Consider the following 22,933-nt stretch of genomic DNA (forward strand, 5'->3'; position numbering starts at 1 on the left):
AGAACGGGGAGGATGGGAGGACCGGTAAGTAATATGTGGTTAGACTCTACCAGAAAGAGAGTTACTGATGGGAAGTAACTTATTCCTTTGATGGAGACTTCTAACTGCAGATTCTTCACTTTTGGAGCACATACCAGAGCTGTATCTATTAGGAGGTAGGTCTGTGAATTGGCTCAAACCCATAACATCATGCAGGACCGAGCAGGCAAAAATTCCCTTTTCAGCATACCTGGATGTCCAGACAGTAGTGCTTTGTGAATGTACAGAATGACTTCTATGTAAATGTATGCCCGATGTCCAGTGAAAAGACTCAGCAAGCCAACACCGTGTCCTGGATATGCGCTGATTGAGGTTGGGAGTGAGTGTTGTAGGCCAAGTAAGCCACAGTAAGTAGCATGGTTAACAAAAAAAAGAGGAGTGCATAGAAACACTCCGACTGAGATCTAAATCAATCAAACCTTTAAAAAAGACTAGGAGTGGACAATAGGTGTCCAACATTTCTTTGCTTAACATACTCAATAATTAGCAGTATGAAATGTTAAACACTGCTCACTTGTTTCCAGACTGGGAATTCCTTTTATATGCAGATACGGAGACCTGGTTTACACAAGGCTAAAGTGATAGTGAACCACATACAGCCCATCTTTCAAACCTGCAGGGTAAAAAAGCATTTGATCATTTACCAGTAAGGTGCATGGCCTTAGTCTATGTCTCTACATGGAATTGGTCTGAAAAACACTTTTCTGTGAAGGCCCCAAGTGTGTGCATCCTCTTGAAGCTCCTTCTTGTGCTGGGCGATGTCCACCTTTGCCTCCTGTTCCCAAATCACCTTCTGGTACAATAGGGCACATTCATCACACAACTTGTGTGTGGAGCCCAGGCACCAAATTCACAGCTTGTGCAGGGCCACAACTGCCATCTACTTCCTGCAGTTACGGCTCAGCTTGAATCCTGCTTCCATTGGAGACATTGTTCCAGACTTGGAAATGGACAAAAGTTGGGAGGAGAGCTCTGGATCCACATCTGAAAGGGACTGATGTTCACAGGGGTGCCTCTTATATGCAGCTTCACTCTGCCATTTCCTGGGTGGTATGGAACCAATGTGGAGCCACACAACACCACCTACTAGTACACAGGCCCATGCTGCAAAGTTTTCTGGATCCAATCTGGCACCTATGTTGATATTCTACGGTGAGGAATCTGTGGTTGGAAGTATCCATCAGAAACAATAATACTATATAGAGTAGGCCTGATAAAGTTGTTCTGGATTTTTCTACTGCAGATAATTTGGGTTTATTTATACAATACTTACTGCCCTCGACTATTCACGTGTGACCAGCAAGCATGCACCGACACAGCAAGAGCACAAGAACATTCTTGATGTATATTTTGCCCGGAGCTTTGTATCAAAGACAGAATTGCTACATGAAGATTTGATGTTCAGCGGTACATCAACCATGCGGTAAGTGGCAAGTGTTTCTGTAGTGGAAAAGGTGAATATGGACCAAACTATTGATACGAACAAGACAGCAATACCCCTTTTGAACATATTTGCTGGAGAGTTTGACAGTCGTTTCGGAGATAGAGAAGGAGACAACATTAATGAACAAGTAAACACTTTGGGTTTTTCACCTGTCACTTTTCCAGCTCAATCTGTTGAAAAGACTGCTGTATGGAGTTTGATTGGATGTAAGACATGATATAAGCACAAGGACGTAAAAATACCACAAACACCGGTTCACAAATAAAAAAAACACAATTTTCTATCAGTTTTCTGTCTCACCTGTGAAACCTTTCGCTAGGTTTCCACAGGGAACCTTCCCGCTCAACTTCCAGAGGTTTTTGAAAAATCATGAAGTGCAGTGTGTCTGCGATGCCAAGCATGTCCACCTAAAACAAGAAAGTAAAGGGAATAAGTCAGCAACATTTTTCAAAGTACAACTTCTCTTACGGCCAGAACTCTCAGCGCAATGGAATTAAACACACTTTGGACTCAGATTACCTGATAAGGGGATGCACTCTGGCTTAGAATCTGCTGCCCTTGCTCGGACATGGCTCTTGGAAATCCAGTGATTGACACATCTTGTGGATGCAATCTTAAATCCAAGCTGTGGGAAAAGTCAACCAGCTTCAAAACACTCTCCTGCTCGTCGCTACTGAAGGACTCCACAATCCTAAAATAAGAATCAGTATGCAAGACAATGATTTTTGTGCGTAGTATTATGTGGTCCAAAACTAGGTTTTCTGTAGTCAACTCTGTGCATTATAGGACAGTAATGTGGCGTCGCTTTATAGGAAGGCTGGGGTGGTAATATGCAATTTGAGTTGTACAAGTAAAATAAAAATGATTTAGAGAGAAGAAAACATGACTATCTACACAAAGAAAATTTCCTGTAGCAACAATTTTGTAGCGCAAGACAACTTTAGATTCCTCTGTGCATTAGAAAATCTAGTCCTAAAACTGGATTATAAATGGACAACGTACAATGTCAGCCTGAAGCACCCCACAACATGGCCATCATCTCTAGATTCTATTCTCTGAGAATAGTCTCAAGAATATTCCAATTAAACCGAATGTTCTAGATCCTTGTAGAAAGCACCTCAGGTTAAAACCGTAGAGTCAAGTCAGTTAAAGCAAAGCGTGTGGCCAGCTGACACTTGCCCAATCAATAATTACCCAGGAGTTCCACACCCTTGGATATTACTGCTTAAATATAAAACAGCTGTGCCAAATTAGCTACAATGTACCCACTGCTCCTTGCACCTGCAGAGATAAACAACCCCCAGGACTTCACCTTACCAGATGGTTCATGAAACTGAGTCCTGGTACACCTCTTCTAAATTTAACATTTCAAAAGTGAATTCAGCCAAGGTTCTCCAAGGTCTACCGCAGGGCAAATCTGCACTTTAAAGATAATTTTTCTGGTTTCTTATTGAACCACGAAATGGAAAAGTCCATTGCATAACTTTTCAATCAAGACCAAGGACTACCTAAAAGGACAACCTACAAGAACGACTCACCTAGATCGCGTCCACTGGCTCTCCAACCATAATTTCAGAGTGCAAAATGGGTCTAGGCTTTTCATTCACAACCAGAAAGAAGTCCCTCTAGGTTCATGTACTTCAAATCAGAGCAGGGATATGATAAATTAAGAAAAGGCCCCTTTCCTCCACTAAGGCAGCAGATCTGATGGGAGGATACTGAAATATATCTTCCTAACTTCATTTTTCTCTGAATCTCACCTGTGTTCTCTTGACTGTGGAGACAACTTCAAAGAGTAAAACAGTGCTGAGATTCAGAGACTTCCCTCCAGTGCCAACTGACAGCATGCTGGACCAAACTAGATGCCATGTGCTCAAAAGAGGTGGGCACTCCAACACAGAAATTGTGTACACTATTCTCAACATCAAGGGCATAGACGTTTATGTTGGAATAGAATGTTATCCTCATAGGTTGTGACACGGCCATAATATTGCAGCCTACAAAAATCTGTCACTGGAATCTAGCTTTCCTGGCTGAAGGGGAGTGAAACCCCTGAAACCGGTCCTAGGATGCTCATTTCCGGTCCAGGGAGGACCTGGCTTGGCAGTTCGGGCTGGACTGTTCCCATGAGGCACAGGGTCAAGACTGATTTGCATATGGCCAGGTCTAAACTGGGGTGGCATGGTGAGCAAAAGAATGATGGATTTAACCCAGATCTCTTGACTGGAGGTGAATGTTTTGATTTGTTCTGCATTCCTTCCATCAATTGTGTGTCTTTTACAAAAAACTGTTGGCACCGCATTCCCTGGTTTTGAGATGTTCAAGTGTGGGGCTTTGACTGGGGTTTAGCGACGGAGAACCGAATAGCCCTATACGCAGACACTGTTTTTCTGTTCCTCGTGCATCCGTATTCTTGAGGCCTTCGGAACGGCCTTGGGCCTCACGGCCGACTGGAACAAATCCCTTCTGGTCCCCATACAGGGAAACAGCCAGGATGAGACCTGGCATCCTAAGAATCCCATACGCTAACTTGACTTTCTGTACCTGGGAGTTCACATCTCCTGGGAGCCGTGCCTCACCCTGGAGCTCAAATTACGCCCACTGGTGCAAAAGACCAGAGAAGATATGGCTCAATGTGACAAGCTCCCCCTATACCTTATAGGTAGAATATAAATTTTAAAATGATAGTGCTCTCACAATTCCTTTATGCCCTGCAGAACTATCCCCTTCACATCCCACAAGCCTGGTTCACTTCACAGGCAGCAATGGGGAGAAAGTTTATATGGACGGGCAAACCCCAAGGGTAGCCCTAGGCGAATGTGTACGCACGGTATAAAGCAGGGCTAGGGATGGCCGACGTGCACCTATATTAATGGGCTTACCAACTTCTGACCATCAATGATTGGGTGCTCAATGATTGGGTGCATGGGGATCCGACGTTTCTGGAAGTATTGGCTTTCGCAGATTTTATAGCCATAACGGGTATTCTTTATGGCGTATCCATTCCCACTGCTCTTCTGGATCAGACCCAGGGGGTGTTCCGGATGTGTAGAACGTCCCTACGATGGATTGATTGGGATCACAAAGTCATTCAAGAGACTCCCTTGTGGGAGGGCAGACAGCTAGCCCAGGTGGTGCAACTGGAGTGATTTCGGGGCTGGGACTGTACTTGGATCATACGCTTGGGTGATGATTGGGGCCGGAGGACTCGCATTAAAGCCTTTCAGGCCTTCCTTGAGGAAATTAGCATGGCCAAGTCCCAGTTTTTTTTCTACTTACAAAATCAGGCATACAGAGAACCTAGAAGACGTCCCAAAGTACAACCTCCTGGAAGAACGACTGCTCATGGGTCCTCTGTGGCAGAGTGGGATATCACAAATCTATTAGACCCTAATATTGCACTCACCAGACCAGATGGGCCCCGGAACTCTCAAAGGGAAGTGGGAGGAATGGGTGGGAGACTGGGACGAAACCGACTGGCGTGAGGCGTGTATGGCTTATACAATTCAAGTATTTTCACCAGGCATATCTTACGCCTCGCCATTTGTGGAGGGCCCGAATTCAAGCTTCACCGGCCTACAGTAGATGCCAAGACCTTAACAGTGACTTCTTTCACATGGTGTGGTCCTGCCCAGTTATCCTCAGGTACTGGGAGACCCTTATATCTACTCGGTTACATGTAGTGGACACACACAAAGATGCACCACAAACTTGCACTGCTGGGCATCCTGGACGACGTGAGAGGCCCTTGTGGGTACAGAACCCTGGTGGGGTTAGGCACACTCCTGGCAAAAAGAGACATCTCCAAACACTGGAACTCACTTAGCCCCTTCATTAAGGGAAAGGCGAAAGGCATGGACTGGTGTGCTAAGATTGAGGAAACCATCTACATGGTAAGGAGATGCCCACGCAAATACAAGAAAGTGTGGAGCAAATGGTGGGCTGCTCATGGCCTAAGCGAGAAAACCCAAGAGAGAGACACATCTCTCAAGGCAATTGACCCAGGGCACGAATTAAGGGAGGGGCGGGCGATTTGGAATGGACCACGTTTGTGTGTTTTTTTCTTTTGTCAGAGCAACCGATCGTAATGTTTGCACTAAAATCAATAAAATGTTCTTATGAAAACAATACTTTACAGTGATATTAACTAGCATACTCCTCCTCTACTTTTTGGTAGTGTTTTTGTGTGTTGCTATGGTTTACGTAAAGAGCGATCACATTAACCTACGGAGACACTTTACTGCTCATGCAGAAGAAAGCGACAATATGATCTCCTTACCCGTGAAAGTTGTGGAGCTACAGAAAAAACTTATATTTTTAACCCTTTTTAACTGCTATTACAAGGAGCAGGCTGCCAAAGATCCAACTGCATGTAGCAGATCATCTGAAAGTGACGTCAAGATATTCCACCTTGTTGAAAGTCTCCCAGTGCCCCCAACCGTGCAGGGATCCTTTAGCTTCAAGAGTGTGACCCCTGTTGTGGAATGCACCGTTCATCGTTGGCTGCTTCCCCTTCCAAAGCACTGCCTGAGACATTTGCTAGAAAGATCCACTATGATGAAGTCTGCAATCTGGCCGATCAAATACCACCTTCAAGAGCAGACCAGTTATAACCGCTTACACTATGGCCATAGTCATGATATAGTCCTACAGGTAGGGAGCACAAGCACACACAAATCCAGCCGGCAAGCATATCTGCAAGTTGCATCTGCAAGTCTTGGGGCCCCATACCGCTGAACCAGTCTGAAGAAACTGACATGTAATACTATACATGTCAGAGAACAGGACAGGTACCCAGTAAGTAGTAAAAGGGAAGGAAGGACTTGAATTAGGAAAGAAATTGTGATCATATGTGCAAGTCCTCAAAAGAAGAGACATTTAAGGCGCTTGTAGGTTAGGCAAGGGAGATTATAGGGGAAAGGGAGAAGCCATTCAGGGGATTAAAAAAAAGGGTTTTTTTTGTATGGAGAACAAAGATCTTACAAGAGGATGTACAGAGAAGATATTTACCTCGATGTGCACGGACTGATGAGAAGGTGTGTATGGTGGCAATGACTCATTCAAGCTTAAATGTTGCCTACAAATGAAATACTAATATAGATTTCTTATTCATTTTAGCTGTAAGGCTAGTCTTGAGTGTGTCAGTGAAGCAGAAGGGTAAACAATGGAGAATTGAATATTCTAATAACTAATGGAGCACTCATGAGAGAATGAACTGACCTATCGCCCAGGAGGAGTATATCTGGGTGCAAATTTCCATGCACAATATCTACAGAGTGCAGCTTCTCCACCAGGCTGATGAGACAGTGTGTAAGCAGCAGTATCAAGGCCTCCCATGTACCGTCCAAGTCCTGGATCAAGTCCTGGATCAAGTCCTATAATAATAAGAAAAACAGAAACAATTAAAAGGTGGTAGTAGTAGGGCAATGTATAACCCAAGTCTGACAGTAGTGCACTTAAGCAGCTATTCAGCCACTGTCACTTGTAATGAAGAAAATGCTAGTGCTGTTTAAGTAAAAATCACACAAATTGATCATAAGATGCTTAGGTAATATGAAAACTGTCATTTAGTTTAAATGTAAAAAAATTAGTTCCGGACATAGCCATAAAATAAGGTAAAATTCATAGCTAAGCACAATATGGCTCTTTTATAGATAATCGTTTGTGACTAGGAATACCCAACCTGAATACTTACATACTAACTGTAGCACATGAGGACCCTACTTATGTGGCTTCACTTTAGCACTGTCTAAGCTCATGCTGCCTTTTGTGATCCACAGGCTTACAGAAGTTGCACAAATAGTTCTCTTCCCTCCAAAAGGCTGCGGCTGTTTTACATATTTAGCAATACAAATTCCATTTGGTGTTCTTCTCATACAAAGGCCTCAATCGAGTAGGATTCATTGCTCTAAAGACTGCTGCACTACTCTTGAGCTCTTCCAAAACTGGGCCAGCTCCTTGGATGCCTGCTGATTTGCTTCATCTGCCATTAGCCACCCGAGTGGGATAACGGAAAAAGAGGGTGAGGCTGGAGACCCAAAACTAACATGTGGCTTGTAAACAAAACTGGCTAGTCTGGTTTCTGATCAACGTAACACCCCAACCACTTCACCTGGTCACCTTCCCAGCCTGAAACTTCACACTTCAGAAACCCTATGCTTCCAACAGGAAAATCAGGTAGCAGAGCAGGGAAAACCCCATTCAGCCTTGTGACAAACCTTTAGTTACTACCCCCTGCATCTGGTTAGTATTAGCAGAAAATGACAAGACAAGAAGAGTATGATCTGTGTGCTTGAGGGTGATCCCATTCAGCTTACAAGAAGATGTTGTCTGGTCATAGAGACCTGACAGGCGAATGGCGACGGTCCTAAATAAAAGCAGATGAAATGGGTCCCAGCTCAGACTGCCCAGCTCCGTGCTACCAATCCTCCCACCACACATTGTCACTGATCCTGGTGTTCTCTGCTCAGTTGCACTTTTCTGTCAAAACACTGTAAATGTATCCTGATCTTTGTTTCTGAACCAAACCATACCGTTAAGTCCAAATACATTTTAGGCCTTCAGCCCCAATTTGCTTTTTTCTTTGTCCCTACAAACTAGGTGAGCCAACCAAGTATATTAGCCACTTGATAACCAACAAGGTGCAGTCACTAGAGACACATTTCTCTTTTCTATCTAAAATTTCTCGCTTACCTGAACCAGGTTATTAAAGCCTCTGGCTGCTAATGGCAGACCATTTCTTCCCTCCATGGTCAAGATCTATTGCACAGCACAAAGAGCATCAAGTGATAGCCTGGTATATAATAAGCACTACACAACCATGAGCACTCATTCAAAGAGCTGACTCGTCCTTAACTTGACCCTTTTTAACACAGAATTCCTTGGGGCTAAGAAAACGGACTATGCAAATGCATAAAAATGAAATGTAAGACTGCTCAGCCCTTGCTATGCAGACCCTTCTAATGGCCACTAGGGTAATGGCAACATGCCTGTGTGATGTTGAAATGTAATAAAGAAATATCAAACGATGGCTGATGCAGGTTGATCTTTCGCCCCACTCTGTACACATCACATTACCAGTGCAAATCAGCTGAAATGGTCTCTGGACAGTCTTAAAAAGTCTGAAAATAGCTGTGTTATCTATCAACTGCTAAGGTGGACCACCTCTTCCATAAGCAGGTAATAAACCACAGTTATGTTTTGAAGAATGTGACTATTTAGGAACCTACCTTGGTGCTGAGCTTGTTTATGTCTTGGTAGAGTACAACACAGCCATCTGTATACAATAGGCAGTTACATTTCATAAAGTACTGATCAAATTCGTCTCCAAGTCGCTCTTTCAATACGTGTGTAATGTGAAAATCCCAAGGGACAGGATGAGAGCATACCTACAAAACAGAAATTACTTGAATTACACTGTGGAAAAAAATACGTTGGAAACATCCATCGTGATTGCATTTCTACACTATTGGCTCTCACAGCATGCAGTATAGGTGTTTGGCATTTAGGTCTGTAGAGTCTGACACAGAAACCACAATATTCAACTTTTGGCTGCAGCTAAAAGGAAGACATCATCCTTTTACTCCATGCCACTGTGAGGTTATCTCAGAACTGAGGAAAATGTCGATAAAGGAAGTAGCCATTCCATATTGCCCCAATCTGCATTATAAAATCTACTAGATCCCTTTATTAAGGGAAAACTTTGCTGCCTGGCTTCAATAGATACAGGGTCATGTATAACTGAAGAGCCTCCCACACGATGCATCTATATATAGATATCTATATCTAAATCTCTCTCTCTATCTATCTATCTATCTATCTATCTATATATATTAATATATATAGATATAGAGAGAGAGATGCTAAAGTCTAAAAGCCCAATTTTTAGAGTATAAATTCACAAGTAAAGCACCCTTAAAATAAGACTGCCTTGCAAGCAAAGAGGTTTTGACAGTTTTGAAATTCTAATCCTTAGAAACTAGGGTTTCAGGATATTTGACTAGTCCACACTCAAGTCTTGAATGAACCTTACAGTTGTCCCTTCATGAGAGAGTGAGATTTGCTGTGGTAGCCTTTAAATAATACACAAGGAAACCATGTTCCTGCATTTCTTCTGCCTGGTAGGAAGTCATACCTTTTGTTTCCTGACAGCAGAATTGGTGCCCAAGTCTATTACGCGCTTCTCTTGTGTGGAGTGGGCCTGTGATAATGGATCCGGACGGTGCTTCCAGGATTACTGGGAACGGGGACAATTTGGGTACTGGAGTGGCACAAGCATTGCCAAAAGGGACAAAGGTCCATATGTATAATGTGCTGACAACTGCTCAGGAAGCACTGGTTTGCAAATGATTTGTGATTTTGGAAACTGCACCAGTGCCACCATGGCTTGTTGAGGCGGCAGTCCAAAAGAAGATGAAGTAACCTACTTGGCACTCAGACAAATAGACGTGTTTGAATCCAGAGGGGTTTAACAGTTCTTCATCATTAGAATCAAAGGAGTTACACATGTCCACCAAGGAGCCCATCTTTCAAGTCATAGCAACAATGCCGGAGCGTTTACTTTAGAACCCAAAGGAGCTAAGACAGTTGAAGCTTGGCACCCCATTGCTGGAACAAGGTGCCCCCTAGGGTATTGCCGCGCTGTATAGCACTGCAGCAGGACAGTAGCGCGCTGCGCTAGCGAAATACATTTTTTAAAACAATTATTCCTCATTCTGGTATTTGGGTTGAATATAATTTATTTTACCTGGATTTTAACCGCGCTGGGATCGCGCACGCTGCCCCCCACTTGCATCTTAAAACATCACATTGGCGAATAACTCACCGCTTCTAGAGCGGGCCCCGGATCACCTAGGACGCCATATTCGGTGAGGAAGCGTCGTTTTTCGGCGCCATCTTCGTCAGCAGCGCTCTAGCGCTCACGCGCTTGGGAGGAGAGCCTTCATAAGTCACAGACTCAGGTGGGTTTAGCCTGGAACAAGGTGCCCCCTAGGGTATTGCCGCGCTGTATAGCACTGCAGCAGGACAGTAGCGCGCTGCGCTAGCGAAATACATTTTTTAAAACAATTATTCCTCATTCTGGTATTTGGGTTGAATATAACTTATTTTACCTGGATTTTAACCGCGCTGGGATCGCGCACGCTCCCCCCCACTTGCATCTTAAAACATCGCATTGGCGAATAACTCACCGCTTCTAGAGTGGGCCCCGGATCACCTAGGACGCCATATTCGGTGAGGAAGCGCCGTTTTTCGGCGCCATCTTCGTCAGCAGCGCTCTAGCGCTCACGCGCTTGGGAGGAGAGCCTTCATAAGCAGGTCATGAGGACACGCAGCGGTAACGCGCAGCGGGAGCGCCTGAGGAGCGCCAGAGGAAAGCCCGTTTGCGCCCGTTCGCGCACGATCGGGCCTCGGGCCTAGACACTCTGCTCAGGTAAGAGTCTATACTCGTGATGACCTTCTAGCATTCGAGGGATCTACCATTCCCCGATGCTTACATACGCTAGATCTGACGAAAGACCACCGAGCATGTAATCATTGCCCTTTTCAAGCATCGGAAAAGGTTCTTGAGGAGTCTAAGCAGACCACAATCTTGAGGATGGCCTTACTTAACTGTCGATCCCTGCCTGGACATAAGGAGGAAATTTCACTCTTAATCACCCTCGGAGATCTCGACGCCCTGTTTCTTGTGGAGACTTGGCTGGGGGAACATTCTGGCCCAGATCTGGTCGAGGCACTACCCCCAGGATACATAGTACAGCATAAAGATCATCCAGGGAGGGTAGGAGGAGGGATTGCAATTATCCATAGGGAGAGTATAAGTTGTCGATTACAGGACACCAGGATTCAGGGATGTGAAAGCACACATTTCACCCTCCACCCCTCAAGTGAGAGCTCGGTAGCAGGGATGTTGATCTATCGACCACCAGGCCCCCTCGGCGCATTTCACGAAAGCCTGCTGGAGGCAGTGATAGGAGGTGTCTGCACGGTCACGAATTTCCTGCTATTAGGAGATTTCAACCTCCATTTTAACAAGCTAGGAGACAGGGCAGCGAAAGACTTAGAAAAAGATTTAGAGAGCTATAACCTTAATCTTAAGGTTCGGCGCCCTACGCACAAGTCAGGAAATACCCTCGACCCCATTTTTACTAATATGGCGAATATAACAGTCCTGGAGCCTTATCCTGTCCCCTGGTCGGATCACTCGGTGATTCCTTTTCACTGGAGAATTTCCAGGATGACTACTACCACTACCTCAAACAGAGGACTAATAAGAGCTTGGACAAAACTTGACATGGACGAATGGAAGGGACTGTTAGAAAGCACTAAGCCACTGGACAATCCTAATTTGGAAGGGGCTGTCAATAGTTTTAATCAGTGGATTACCCAATCCCTAGATAAGGTTTTACCGAAAAAACCCTCAACAATCAGGAAGGAATAGTTGAAACACCCATGGTTCACCTCAGATTTAAGATCACTAAAACAAGAATGCAAAAGGGCAGAACGCCACTGGCGGAAGGATTTCAGCGTGGAAAGGAAGATTAGTTATAAAGCCACACTGAAGAAATATAAAACTACTCTTACTACCACTAAAATTGCATTTTTTGCGAATAAAATCGAATCCGCCGCCAATGCCCCTAGGGAAATGTTTAAGATTGTAAAGCTCCTGACGAAAATCCCAGATCCCCCTGTAAAAGCAGATGAGCAGGACACAAGATGTGACGATATGGCGAACTATTTTCAGACCAAAATACTTAAAATTCTTGAGTCGATCCCGGTTTTGGACCCGGCCTTACATCATAGGGTACCTCCTTTGGAGGAAATAACTGATTGTCCAACACTCTCCGAGTTTGCCCCCCTCACGGAAGAGCTTCTCCCCTCTCTGATGAGGAGTATAAAAAGTGGATCTCCACGAGATCCAGCTCCCATGGCAATACTCAACCAGGCACTTCCAACCATCAGTAAACCGGTAATTAAGATGGTCAACACCTCCCTGGAATCGGCTACGGTACCAAAGGTATGGAAGGTGGCCATGGTGAGATCCCTGATTAAAAAGCCGAACCTCGACCCAGGAGACCTGGCTAATTATCGCCCGGTATCCTTGTTACCTGGGATGGGGAAACTAACCGAAAAATTGATAAACACCCAATTGGCGGCATTTCTGGAGAAATACAAGCTTCTCCATCCATCCCAGACGGGGTTCAGGAAGGGACAAGGCACTGAGACGGCATTGTTGAGGGTGGTAGAAGAGGCCAGAGGGATTCTGGATGCAGGTGGCAGCACGGCCATTATCCTTCTGGACCTCAGCGCCGCCTTCGACACGGTAAGTCATCACCTGTTGCTGGCGCGACTTCGAAATATCGGGGTAACCGGGAAAGCCTTGGAATGGCTGAGATCCTTTCTTGAGGAAAGATATTTTCAGGTGTTTGAAGGGAACAACTGCTCTCGCCCTCTTCCGCTACAGTGTGGGGTACCACAGGGGTCGTCCCTCAGCCCCACACTGTTTAATGTCTATATGGCCCCGTTGGCGGAATTAGTAGCTCCGTTTGGCATCCAGCTAATAAGCTACGCGGACGACACCCAGCTGGTGTTTTCCCTGCAGCAAATAGATGCCCCCCCGAACAACTTGGCTAATTGTTTGGAGGTGGTGGTAAATTGGATGAATTCGTCTCAGCTCAGACTTAACGGAGGAAAAACTGAGCTGATGCTCTTAGGAAAGCAGGATATTCCCGAATGTCTAGCTTGGCCGGCGTGTATGGGTGCCATACCACCGCCCAAGCCGGAAATAAAGAGTTTAGGCTTCTGGCTTGACAACGCTTTGTCCTTCGATACGCAGGCCAGAAAGACGTCTGCAGTTTGTCATGGGATACTTAAATCCCTGCGCAAAATCCTGCCCCAACTTCCTGAAAAAGCAAGGAAGACCATAGTTCAGTCCTTGGTTTTATCACGAATTGACTACGGGAATGCCATATATCTTGGGGCACCGGTATCCACTTTTAAGACCTTACAAGTGGCGCAGAATTATGCTGCCAGAATTCTGACGGGAACTAGTCGGTATATGTCGGCGAAGCCAGCTTTAAGATCACTCCATTGGCTCCCGGTGAGAGAACGGGCGCGATTTAAATCCCTATGCATCACTTATAAGATCATGCATGGAGAAGGCCCTTCCATTTTGGAAAATTTGATAAGTCCCTACAAGCCCCAACTTAACCTCCGTTCAAGTGAACACAATTTGGCAATCATTCCCAGAATAAAACGAGCCCGCTCGGGTGGTCGGCTCTTTTCTCTGCAAGCAGCAAGAGAATGGAATGCCCTCCCATGTAATCTGAGGCAGGAACAGACCTTCCTTCAGTTCAGGAAGAAACTTAAAACCTTTTTATTCCCTAGAAACTAGCTCGTAGTAGTAATGCAGATCGGATCAGCCCAGGGTTACTGTTTGCCAAGAGCGCTGGGATGCCTATGGGTAGCCATGCGCTATATAAGTGATTTTACAATTACAATTTTTACAACTGGACCTTGACAGCCCAATCCATCGGAAATATGTGGTTGTGGAGCAGGGAAAATGGCCCTGCAAAGTGTTACCAGCACCCAACCCAAAGGGCAAGTGAGGATGTTCTCGAAATGAGAGGGCCCCTAGACAGGGTGCCTCACCAACTGAAGAGGGTACTGGGTATCAAAATCTCTGTCAGTCCCTTTGCTAATTTCCTAACTCATCCTCCTGAAATCTGATGCCTCTTGTAGTACAGTCAACTTTGCCCTGCATGGTCATCAGAATGTTCTAGGCATCATACTGATGGATGCATACAGAGCCCTTGCATGCAATGAACTTCTGTTTCTAAAATTGGAGACATGGGGCATGCCAGTCAGCTGCTGAAAACAAGTAGTGACAACATGCAACAGGCAAGTGTGAAGACAGTACAAAAGTAGCAATACAAGATGGCCAGGAGAGAATGGATGGAAGTTGATTATTACCTGATGAGGCTTCAAATCTATCACAAAGAGTGGCTAGAAAACAAGTGACCAGGGAGCGCTAAATCACAGGGAAGCTGTATATGACTCCTCACAGCTTGCATGATTTTGAACAGTCGTGCAACAAACATTGGCAAAGTCAATAAGTTCCAGCATTGAAACCTATTGATTTAGCCAGTGCCTCTTATTTGTTAGACAGCCACTGTGAATATGCGCAGATCTGTGACCAACATCTTTGAAGGAATTTGTAGTACAAGGTACTTTCCTTCCGTAACGCCTTTTCAGGCACTGACTGTAGGAAGGTGAATATCTGACTATGGTTACCCCCAACTTTTTGCCTAGTGTCTAGCTGGTTTTTCGACTAAGTTGGCCTGAGATCCTGCCATTCAGGGTCTCAGGCTGTCTGCTCTCTCTTTAAAATGGACTCCATGTACCCTAGGTACATACCCAATCGGTAAGGATCACCTTATTGGACCCTGTACAGTGTACCCTAGGTACCCAGGGCATAGGTGCACCCTAGGCCTACCAGGGGCTGCAGCATGTATTATGCCACCCCTGGCCTGGCCTTCCATTATGACACAACTGGCTGATCACTCAGCTGGGGCAAGGTCGTGTAATCACCCCTTGCTTAGGTGTAGTATTCCTATACCTACCTTATCTATAGACACATGTGTACCTATCAGCCACTCCTATGGCAGGCCTTAACAATCCTGGAGGCAGAGTGCTTGGTAACATGCAAGATGGTGCTCTAGCATGAGCTGAGCCTGTCTGCAGCTTTCGGAACCATGTCCTTATAGCTGTTCTATGATATAGCCTATCATATACTCTTAAAGTACCTTATAATCTTAAACCGTTATGGTAACTATGGTTTGGCTTTATCAAAACATGTCGTGTAAGGTGTCTAACACTTTGGAATAATACCCCCATAACATTTCTGGTAATGAGGATATTATTCCTCCCTGCTAGAGGGAGAGACATGTTAAAATCCTACTTTGCTGTTTAACTCTCACCAAAGCCTCAGCATCACAAAATGGATGCTGCTGCCACAGACACGAGTCTGACCTCCTGCAGCTGGGAGCCCTCCCAGCCAGGGAGGCCTGGACAATAGGTTTCATGCTTGGGGAGGTGCTAGCACCTCCCCAGACAGACTTTAGTGTATTGGGGCAGGGAGGGCTGAAAGGAATGAGACATGCCTGGGGCACACAAGGTGCTCCATGCATAGTCCAGTTCAAACCGGTGCTGGGGCACTCCAGCCCCAGCTCTGGCGCGAAACTGGACAAAGGAAAGGGGGTGTAGCCACTCCCCTTCCTGGTCCCACCCATAGGAGGGACCTTGCAGGTAGCCCAGCCCACTAGCCCAGTATATCAGTAGGTAGCTGAGCCCTGTTAAATTAGATTAACCTGAATCTGCAACTTGAACAGAAACTCTGGATCTTCGATATTCGACCTCAGGAAGAAGACTGAAGAAATCTCCCTTGTGGCCAAGGAGTGACCACCCTGGGCAACAAGGCACCATCCAGCGACCGCTGCTTGCTTTGCGACTGATCCTACGAGGGACGACTGCAGACTGACCAGCGCAGAGACTTCCAGACACCTCTGAACCAGATCCACATCTCCAGCGAAGCTGAGACCCGTGGAGGCGACGAGGGACGTGGGACCGGCGACTTGGGAAAAGTGGCTAGTAACTGACTAGCGCGACTTCTGAGGCTTCCTCGAGGCTGTGCTTGGGGAATTGAGAAGCCCCAATCCCGAGCACCATCTGCAAGGAAGATCAGCTCCCCACACTTCACGTGTTCTGCGTGGGGCCCGTCTGCACCAGAGTTGCTCGACGTGTTGCCTGGTTGCTGGCCCGTTGGCTAGTAGCCTCTGCGACGACTAACCTTTGTTTTCATCTTGCTGGTCCGGCTCCTCCAGACTGGCACCCGCTCCTCTGTGAAAGAGAAGCACCCCAGACCTTCCTGGTCTGCACCAGAAGCAAGTCCTCCATTCTGCGTGGGTTCCGCTTGCCAAGGCTTGTTGGGTCCTAGCTCGACATCGACGCCGCCGACAGCAAGAGCCTTCGTGGGACAGCTCGCCTCCTGGTACCCGTGGCTGCTGCGACAAGCTTCACCTCTTCACCTGCATCTGCACGACGTCGCCTGGTTCCTTCCCGGCTCCTGGCTGGTGACCTAGACTCTGTCCCTTCTGCTTGCAGGTATCCTTACTTCTTGATTCCATCCTTGGGATCCACCGGACACTCTTCACTGACTGCCTGTCAGCAACATTCCTTCAGGCATCCATAGAAGTCAACGACGAAACCCGACGCAAGTTCACACCTATGCATCCGCAGCCCGTGGGCTAGGTAACTTGAGTACTCCGGTGCTCACAAGGGTACTGACTATCCTAGGGTCTAGTTTCCGAGTCTCGACTTCCTAGCTATTCCAGAAGTGTCCTAAAACTGTTCAATTCTAATAACTACTATTTCTATCGACTTTTACGCATTACGCGTGAGTGTTTCCACTCTGCACCTGAATCCCGTGGGCCTCCCACTTCCTAACCTTTGGTAGTATAATGTAGCCCCAGCGATTCCCTAGGCCTATCCTGTGTTTGTGACAGTGGTTCTTATACCACTTTTAGTATATGGTTTGCGTGGCCCCTAGGGCCTAACTGTATCAATTACCTGTGTGACTTAATGTATGCTTAAATAAGACTGTGTTGTACTTACCTCGAATCTCATAAAGAGTGCTGAGGGTTTGACTAGAATAAATACATTCTATTTTTATATATATCTGTTGTGGTGTCCTTTCATTTGGTATTCAAGGGATTACAAATGGTATAACAGCTGGCTTCACATGCCCTTCAGAGTTTAGCCTTAAGACTGCTCTTGTCCATGCTACCACTAGGATAGCTGGTCTATAAGGTTGACTTTACAACCAATCACCATAAGGGTTGTTTGGACTGATACAGGGTGTACACTAGAACTAGTGACATCATATATCAGGCCAACTTCTCACACTGACTACCTAACTGCAGATTCCTCACCTTAGAACCTTCCCCAGGAGTCAAGCTGGATCCGGAAAATCTTATGTATTTCTTCTGTGAGCTGTTAGGTGGCGTCGGACGGTTTGTACCAACGTTGTCTGCGAAAGAAGTGAGGTGCACTTTGACTACATAGGCGCCACCACAGCATGCTGACTTTAGTTTCTTTTGTGACTATTTCCGCACAAAAAACACAGAGCCACGACCGAACAATGTTTGAGCATTATGTACACACAATCATGGGTTTTCGGGTGAATGGGAGGGTCAGTGAGGAACCTGCAGTTAGATAAATTCACTATCAGAAAAGAGTTACTGAAGGTAAGAAACTTGTTCTTCTGATAGAGACTTCTAACCGCCGATTCTTCACCTTTGACTAGATACCCAAGCAATAACTTCTCAGAGGTGGGACTGCGAACGTCTCAAACCAGGAAGCCCTGGAGGACTGAACAGGCACAATGCCCATTCCGATGGATAGGACTGACCAAGCAGTAGGGCTTCTTGGACATATGGAGTGGCACACACGTGGCAACTTGGCAGATATCCAGGACCGGTACCCTGCGTGCTAACACAGTCGTATCGGTCTAAGCCCTGCTGACGTGGCAGATTTTGATGCAGAGTACGACCAATCGAGAGATGGTCTGCTTTAGCTCCGACTTGCCTTTAATCACTCCAGGGAACCCAATGAAGAGCTGATAGTCATCCATCCTGTGCTCTTTCAAGTTTATTTTATTTGCATCACTTAGTTCAAACCATAGCAAAAAGAGTAATAAATAACAAATATAGATTAAAAATTATAAAAAAGTTCCTCAGTGCGCAACGCGGTCTCTGTTTTAGTCTCGCAGGCCAATTCATTTGACTTCGGGGGATGAAAAATGATAGCTGGGTTAAAGGTTTGGATCCCTTGAGAGGTAACTATTGAAGGTGAGATTATGAATTTATATAAAGTTGTTGTGGGTGAGGCAGCTAGTATTTTTTAGGGGTCCTTTAATCAAGGGGTCTCAACTCCAGTCCTTGCAGCCAGAACTTGTTGAAAACCAGCAAGAAGTTTGACAAATCTACAGTTCATTATAGGGTCATCGGAACTTAGGCAAGCAATAATGGCAGGTTTACAAGTTCTAAATTGTCTAGAATTAAAAGAGTTTCTCAGTAGGCTTCTTCTTAGATCCGCTGGATCTGGACAAATGCAGACATAGTGGAGTAGGTCCTCTCGGTGAATCACACAAGCAACGACAAATGCAGACATGGTGGAGTAGGTCCTCTCGGTGAATCACACAAGCAACAAGAGGTGTCATCTTTCACTAGGCATGATGGAAACACGCCAAGTCGGAGGGTCAAGAATTCTACTTCATAAAAGCTGGGTATGTTTAACTAAAGCACGGGGCCAGTGAGCTGCTTGTAGCTGTTGACTAGCATCCACGCATGAGCTCTTTTGTCAAAACGAGTTTATCCTCAATCAGAAATTTCTTTCGGTCACTTGTTTTAAACCCTTTTTAGGTCGCATAAGGCAGTGACTGGTCCCATAGGGCATTCACTTGCAGTGCTACTATGGAATTTCTATGGAGAGACTTGTATGACGACGTCAAGAGGCTGGTTAATGAGGACCAAAGTGGTTTGTTAAGGGAGTTTTCACCAGAGAGCCTACATCTATAGCAGCACTTCATGAAGAGAAAATGTCTCGCAATTGCCTGCTGTGTAAGGCCAAATTCTAGGCAGATCTGTGTAGGAGATGCATATTTCGGAATCTTAAAGACTCATCTGTAGGCCTTGATAAGTACACTGTCCAGGGAGGCTGGACTTCACTACTGTAAGGAATTTTGCTGCAGTATCGGTTAGTAGTGGCTGAGAGCTCGGGCTTTTTAAGTATTTGAGAGAGAGCAGAAGGCTGCAATAAGCTCATTAACTGTTCTTATTTGCAACTGCCTTTGGGGCAGGATGGAGTCTGTCATCTATCAAGACACCCAGATATTTGTATGTGTCGACATTATCAAGAGGGTGCTTGTTCGGCGACCACATCGTTCCTCTCCTTGTACGCCTTGTGATGGTCATGACTTCAATTTTATTGCTGTCAATTTCCAATGTGTCTTTACTAGCGTACTTTTGGACTGGGCCTGTGAATCGATGTAGACCGATTTTTGTGGAGCTAGAGAAAGACATCATCTGCATACACCCTGTGTTTATTTGTGCGATCAATAAAAAATGAGAGGGTTCTTTTTTCCTTAGAATGATGAGGTGGGGGTGAAAAATGTCAGTAGCGTGAGTCTTTGGCTGACATGGGAAGGCGTCACCACCTTCGTTAGAAAGGAGGTCCTAGTCCAAAGAATCAGTTTGTCCGGGTAGAAGCTGTTGGATGGAGGTGTAACCAGAAGAGCTTGAAGCTCACTGACCCTCCTTGCCGATTTTCTGGCCACCAAGAACACGGTCTTGAGGTTCAGTAGTCGCAGAGGATAGCTCTGCAAGGGCTCGAATGGAGAACACATAGGAACATCAGAACCAGATTGATGTACTATTGGGACATCACAAAAGGGGAAGATTAGAACAAATGTTGCAAGCCTTTAAGGAAACATGCCACAACGGGTGACTTGAGCAGTGAAGCGTGATGCAGTAGCCACAAAAAATGCAGAGCCGGGGCGTGGCCAAGATGGCGACCTGACCAGACGTGAAATACTGAGGCTCCCCGCCGCGGCCCTTCGCCCCTGGTTATCCAGCGCATGCAGTCCCCCAAATTATGCAGCAAGCAGGGGCATAGCGGTCCCACGACGAGGGGTCAGTTGAGCCCTCTGACGAGCCAAAACCCGCGCACTGACCTGGTGGACGTTCCGGCGCTCCTGAGACGAAATGGCGCCCGAGCGGTAGCTGCTGGTGACGGAGGCTGGCGCCCTCTCTGGCCTGGTGTTTTGCCTACGAGACAGCTCCGGATCGGCGATTCATGCACCGGAGCGTGTTACAGGAGGTGAGCGGCTCCGGTGCGGAGGAGGGGCGAGAGCGGTGCCCCGGACTGACACGCGCCCGGCTGGAGGTGTACTGGACCCGGTGGCGCGAAAATAGAGGGCGCGGCTTCTGGGCCTAGCTGCGACGGCGCGGGACCCATCAGGCGCACGTCGGCCCCAGAAGCAAGTGAAGGAGGGCGAAGCAGTGCACACCGATGCCGGGGTAGTTGGGGCACTCACTCTGCAGCGGAGCTACCCCGGGCCTTGTGGAGATTAGAGCGGCCCTTGTTTTTCTGGACCCCGGTGTACCGCCGCTCATTCAGCTCCCCCGACTGGAGTTGCCCTCGCAGTCATCCTTGGTGTGCGCTTGGGGTGTGTGGAGTGGTCCCGTCCAGCCTTCGCCTAACTTTGGCATTCCCGTAGCGAGGCACCACCACCAGAAAATGGCGCCTTGACGCTGCGGATAACAGTGCGCCCTCCCCGGACTGGTGAGGCGGCCCAGAGGTCCTGACCCATCAGCAGCTCCTCACCACGACTACGTTGCGACTGGTGGGTGACTCCAGCGCTGAGGCGGGGGCACACCTGGACTGAAGACTGCCCAATACTGATCTGACCACCAGGTACGCTTCCCAGGCCTGGGATTGATGGGGCGTCGCCGAGTGGGAGAGAGGCTGCAGCAGCGCCCGACGAGACCGGCAACATTGGGGGTGGTCCCCGCAGAGGTAGCAGGGGGCGCATCGTTCTTCCAAGAGAGCAACACCCGATGCCTGCCCGCCTATGACTTTCCGCGCCCTGGGCCAAAGTTAACAGCGCAAAAGGGGTCGGTCCGAGGGGCGCCATTTAGACCCGGCCTTTGTGGGACTCTGGCCAGCTGCTTCCGGCCCTGACAGGACCTCAGTGCTTGCACCCCTCATTGCGGCTATCGCGGCCTCAGGAACGACATCCCAGGATTAGTGGCGGACACTGACGGTAGGGCTATGAAGTTGGACAGATATCAAGGTCTGTGGGGTCTGGGCTTGCTCCGTCATCGCTGTAACGCTGGAAGGGGTCACCCGGAATAGGGAGGTCTACCAGAGGACTCTACAGCCCAGCCGCGGACCCCCCTGGGATACACGCTGTCTTGAGCAGGGAGGCCCTCATCGGCGCTACATGTCCTAGCTCTCTCTGAGGTGCGCCTCTCCCAACGACCGGGCCTTCGACCACGGCCTAGTCGGAGCCCAATTCGAGAACCCCCTCTGTCATCCCGACGCAGCCAGGGACCGGCTTTGTAAGGATCGCCCCTGGCCTTGGTGAGGGCGGACTTGGGCCCAACACCCTTCCGAGAGACCGTAGGTGGCACCCCGGGGGATCCCACGCACAAACTCACATCCACGACCAACAGGCGACAACTAAGTCACTCCACCAGTGGCACCAGCATGGCCAACATGAGGAAAAAAGGGGATCGCTCTTTAAAAGAAATGCTCACAAAAGGCTCAGCAGCTGGAGATAGGGGGAGCCTTACCTCCCCATCATCGACGCAGTCCACTCGACAGGATGAGGGTGAGGTGCCCATCACCCGGGCATTCCTTGAAACTCTTTAACACCCTCCGTGAAGACTTTCAAACGCTTAAACAGGAGGTGGCCAATGAAAGGCCCTCGGCCCTCGCAGCAGTAACGAGAGACACTTATAGGCCGGACTCCCCGTAATCTCATTATGGGGACTACACTAAGCATCACATTTTCGCTACCGGGGGGAGGAGGGCGGGGGGAGCCTAGGTCGCTCGGACACCATGTTCACCCTGCTATTCTCTTCCCGTATGGAGGCAGGGGCGATCTCGAGTGCAGGGAGGGACTGGCTACAGAGTAGGGGGCTGCTAGACTTTGGCGAGCAGCTCACCCCCACAGCACACAATACTCATTTTATTCCCATGCACATCAAACGTATGCTCGACTGGATCACTTTATAGGGTCGTCCGACCTCAATGCACTGTTCCAGACTGTTGAAATTGTCCCGGCGGTTTTGTCCGATCATGACGCTGTGACTGACGCTTGACCTATGCCCCCTGCACAGACCAAAAGGGAAGGTGGCGTCTCCGGGAATCCCTACTACAACGTCCCGACGTCTCACAGCAGGTGCATAAATGCATCACTGACTACTTGGTGACTAATGATTCCCCTGACATATCCTTGACTGCACTATGGGGAGCCCTTAAAGCAGTAGTGAGAGGGGAACTAATAGCTATTTCCGCGGCAGACAACAAGATCCGCAAAGAGAAGAGGGAGGAGTTAGCGGCCAAAGTGGCAGAACGCGAGAGAGTACACAGTCGTACCGGGGCCCCGCGAATGTGGCGGCAGCTGAAATCGGCCAGGGCCCAACTGGCTAGCCTTGACTTGATAGGGCAGAGTACGCCGCCTTACGACTTAAACACTCCTAATACATCGGGGGAGATAAAACGGGGAAGCTCCTGGCGAGCAAACTCCGAGCCAGGGCTCAACGCTCCAAAATTGCAGCCCTTCACATTTCATCCGGTGAACGGGTCGAAGGCGATGAGCAGATCGCA

The 22,933-nt window shown here is 47.5% G+C and overlaps 1 protein-coding gene across 3 annotated transcripts in view; it reads right to left on the bottom strand.

Moving 5' to 3' along the window:
- The window catches only part of BUB1B (BUB1 mitotic checkpoint serine/threonine kinase B), a 350,741-nt gene that overhangs the window by 18,974 nt on the left and 308,834 nt on the right, over positions 1–22,933 (bottom strand). For all 3 annotated transcript variants that reach the window (XM_085626910.1, XM_085626909.1, XM_085626911.1), the window contains exons 23-26: positions 8,713–8,871; positions 6,704–6,858; positions 2,003–2,174; positions 1,784–1,890 (exon numbers count right to left, since the gene is read on the bottom strand). In XM_085626910.1, coding sequence (XP_085483036.1) covers positions 1,784–1,890; positions 2,003–2,174; positions 6,704–6,858; positions 8,713–8,871 — 593 coding nt within the window. The remainder of the gene's footprint in view (positions 1–1,783; positions 1,891–2,002; positions 2,175–6,703; positions 6,859–8,712; positions 8,872–22,933) is intronic.

The sequence above is a fragment of the Triturus cristatus genome, chromosome 9 (assembly GCF_964204655.1).
Source record: "Triturus cristatus chromosome 9, aTriCri1.1, whole genome shotgun sequence".
Classification (NCBI taxonomy): domain Eukaryota; kingdom Metazoa; phylum Chordata; class Amphibia; order Caudata; family Salamandridae; genus Triturus; species Triturus cristatus.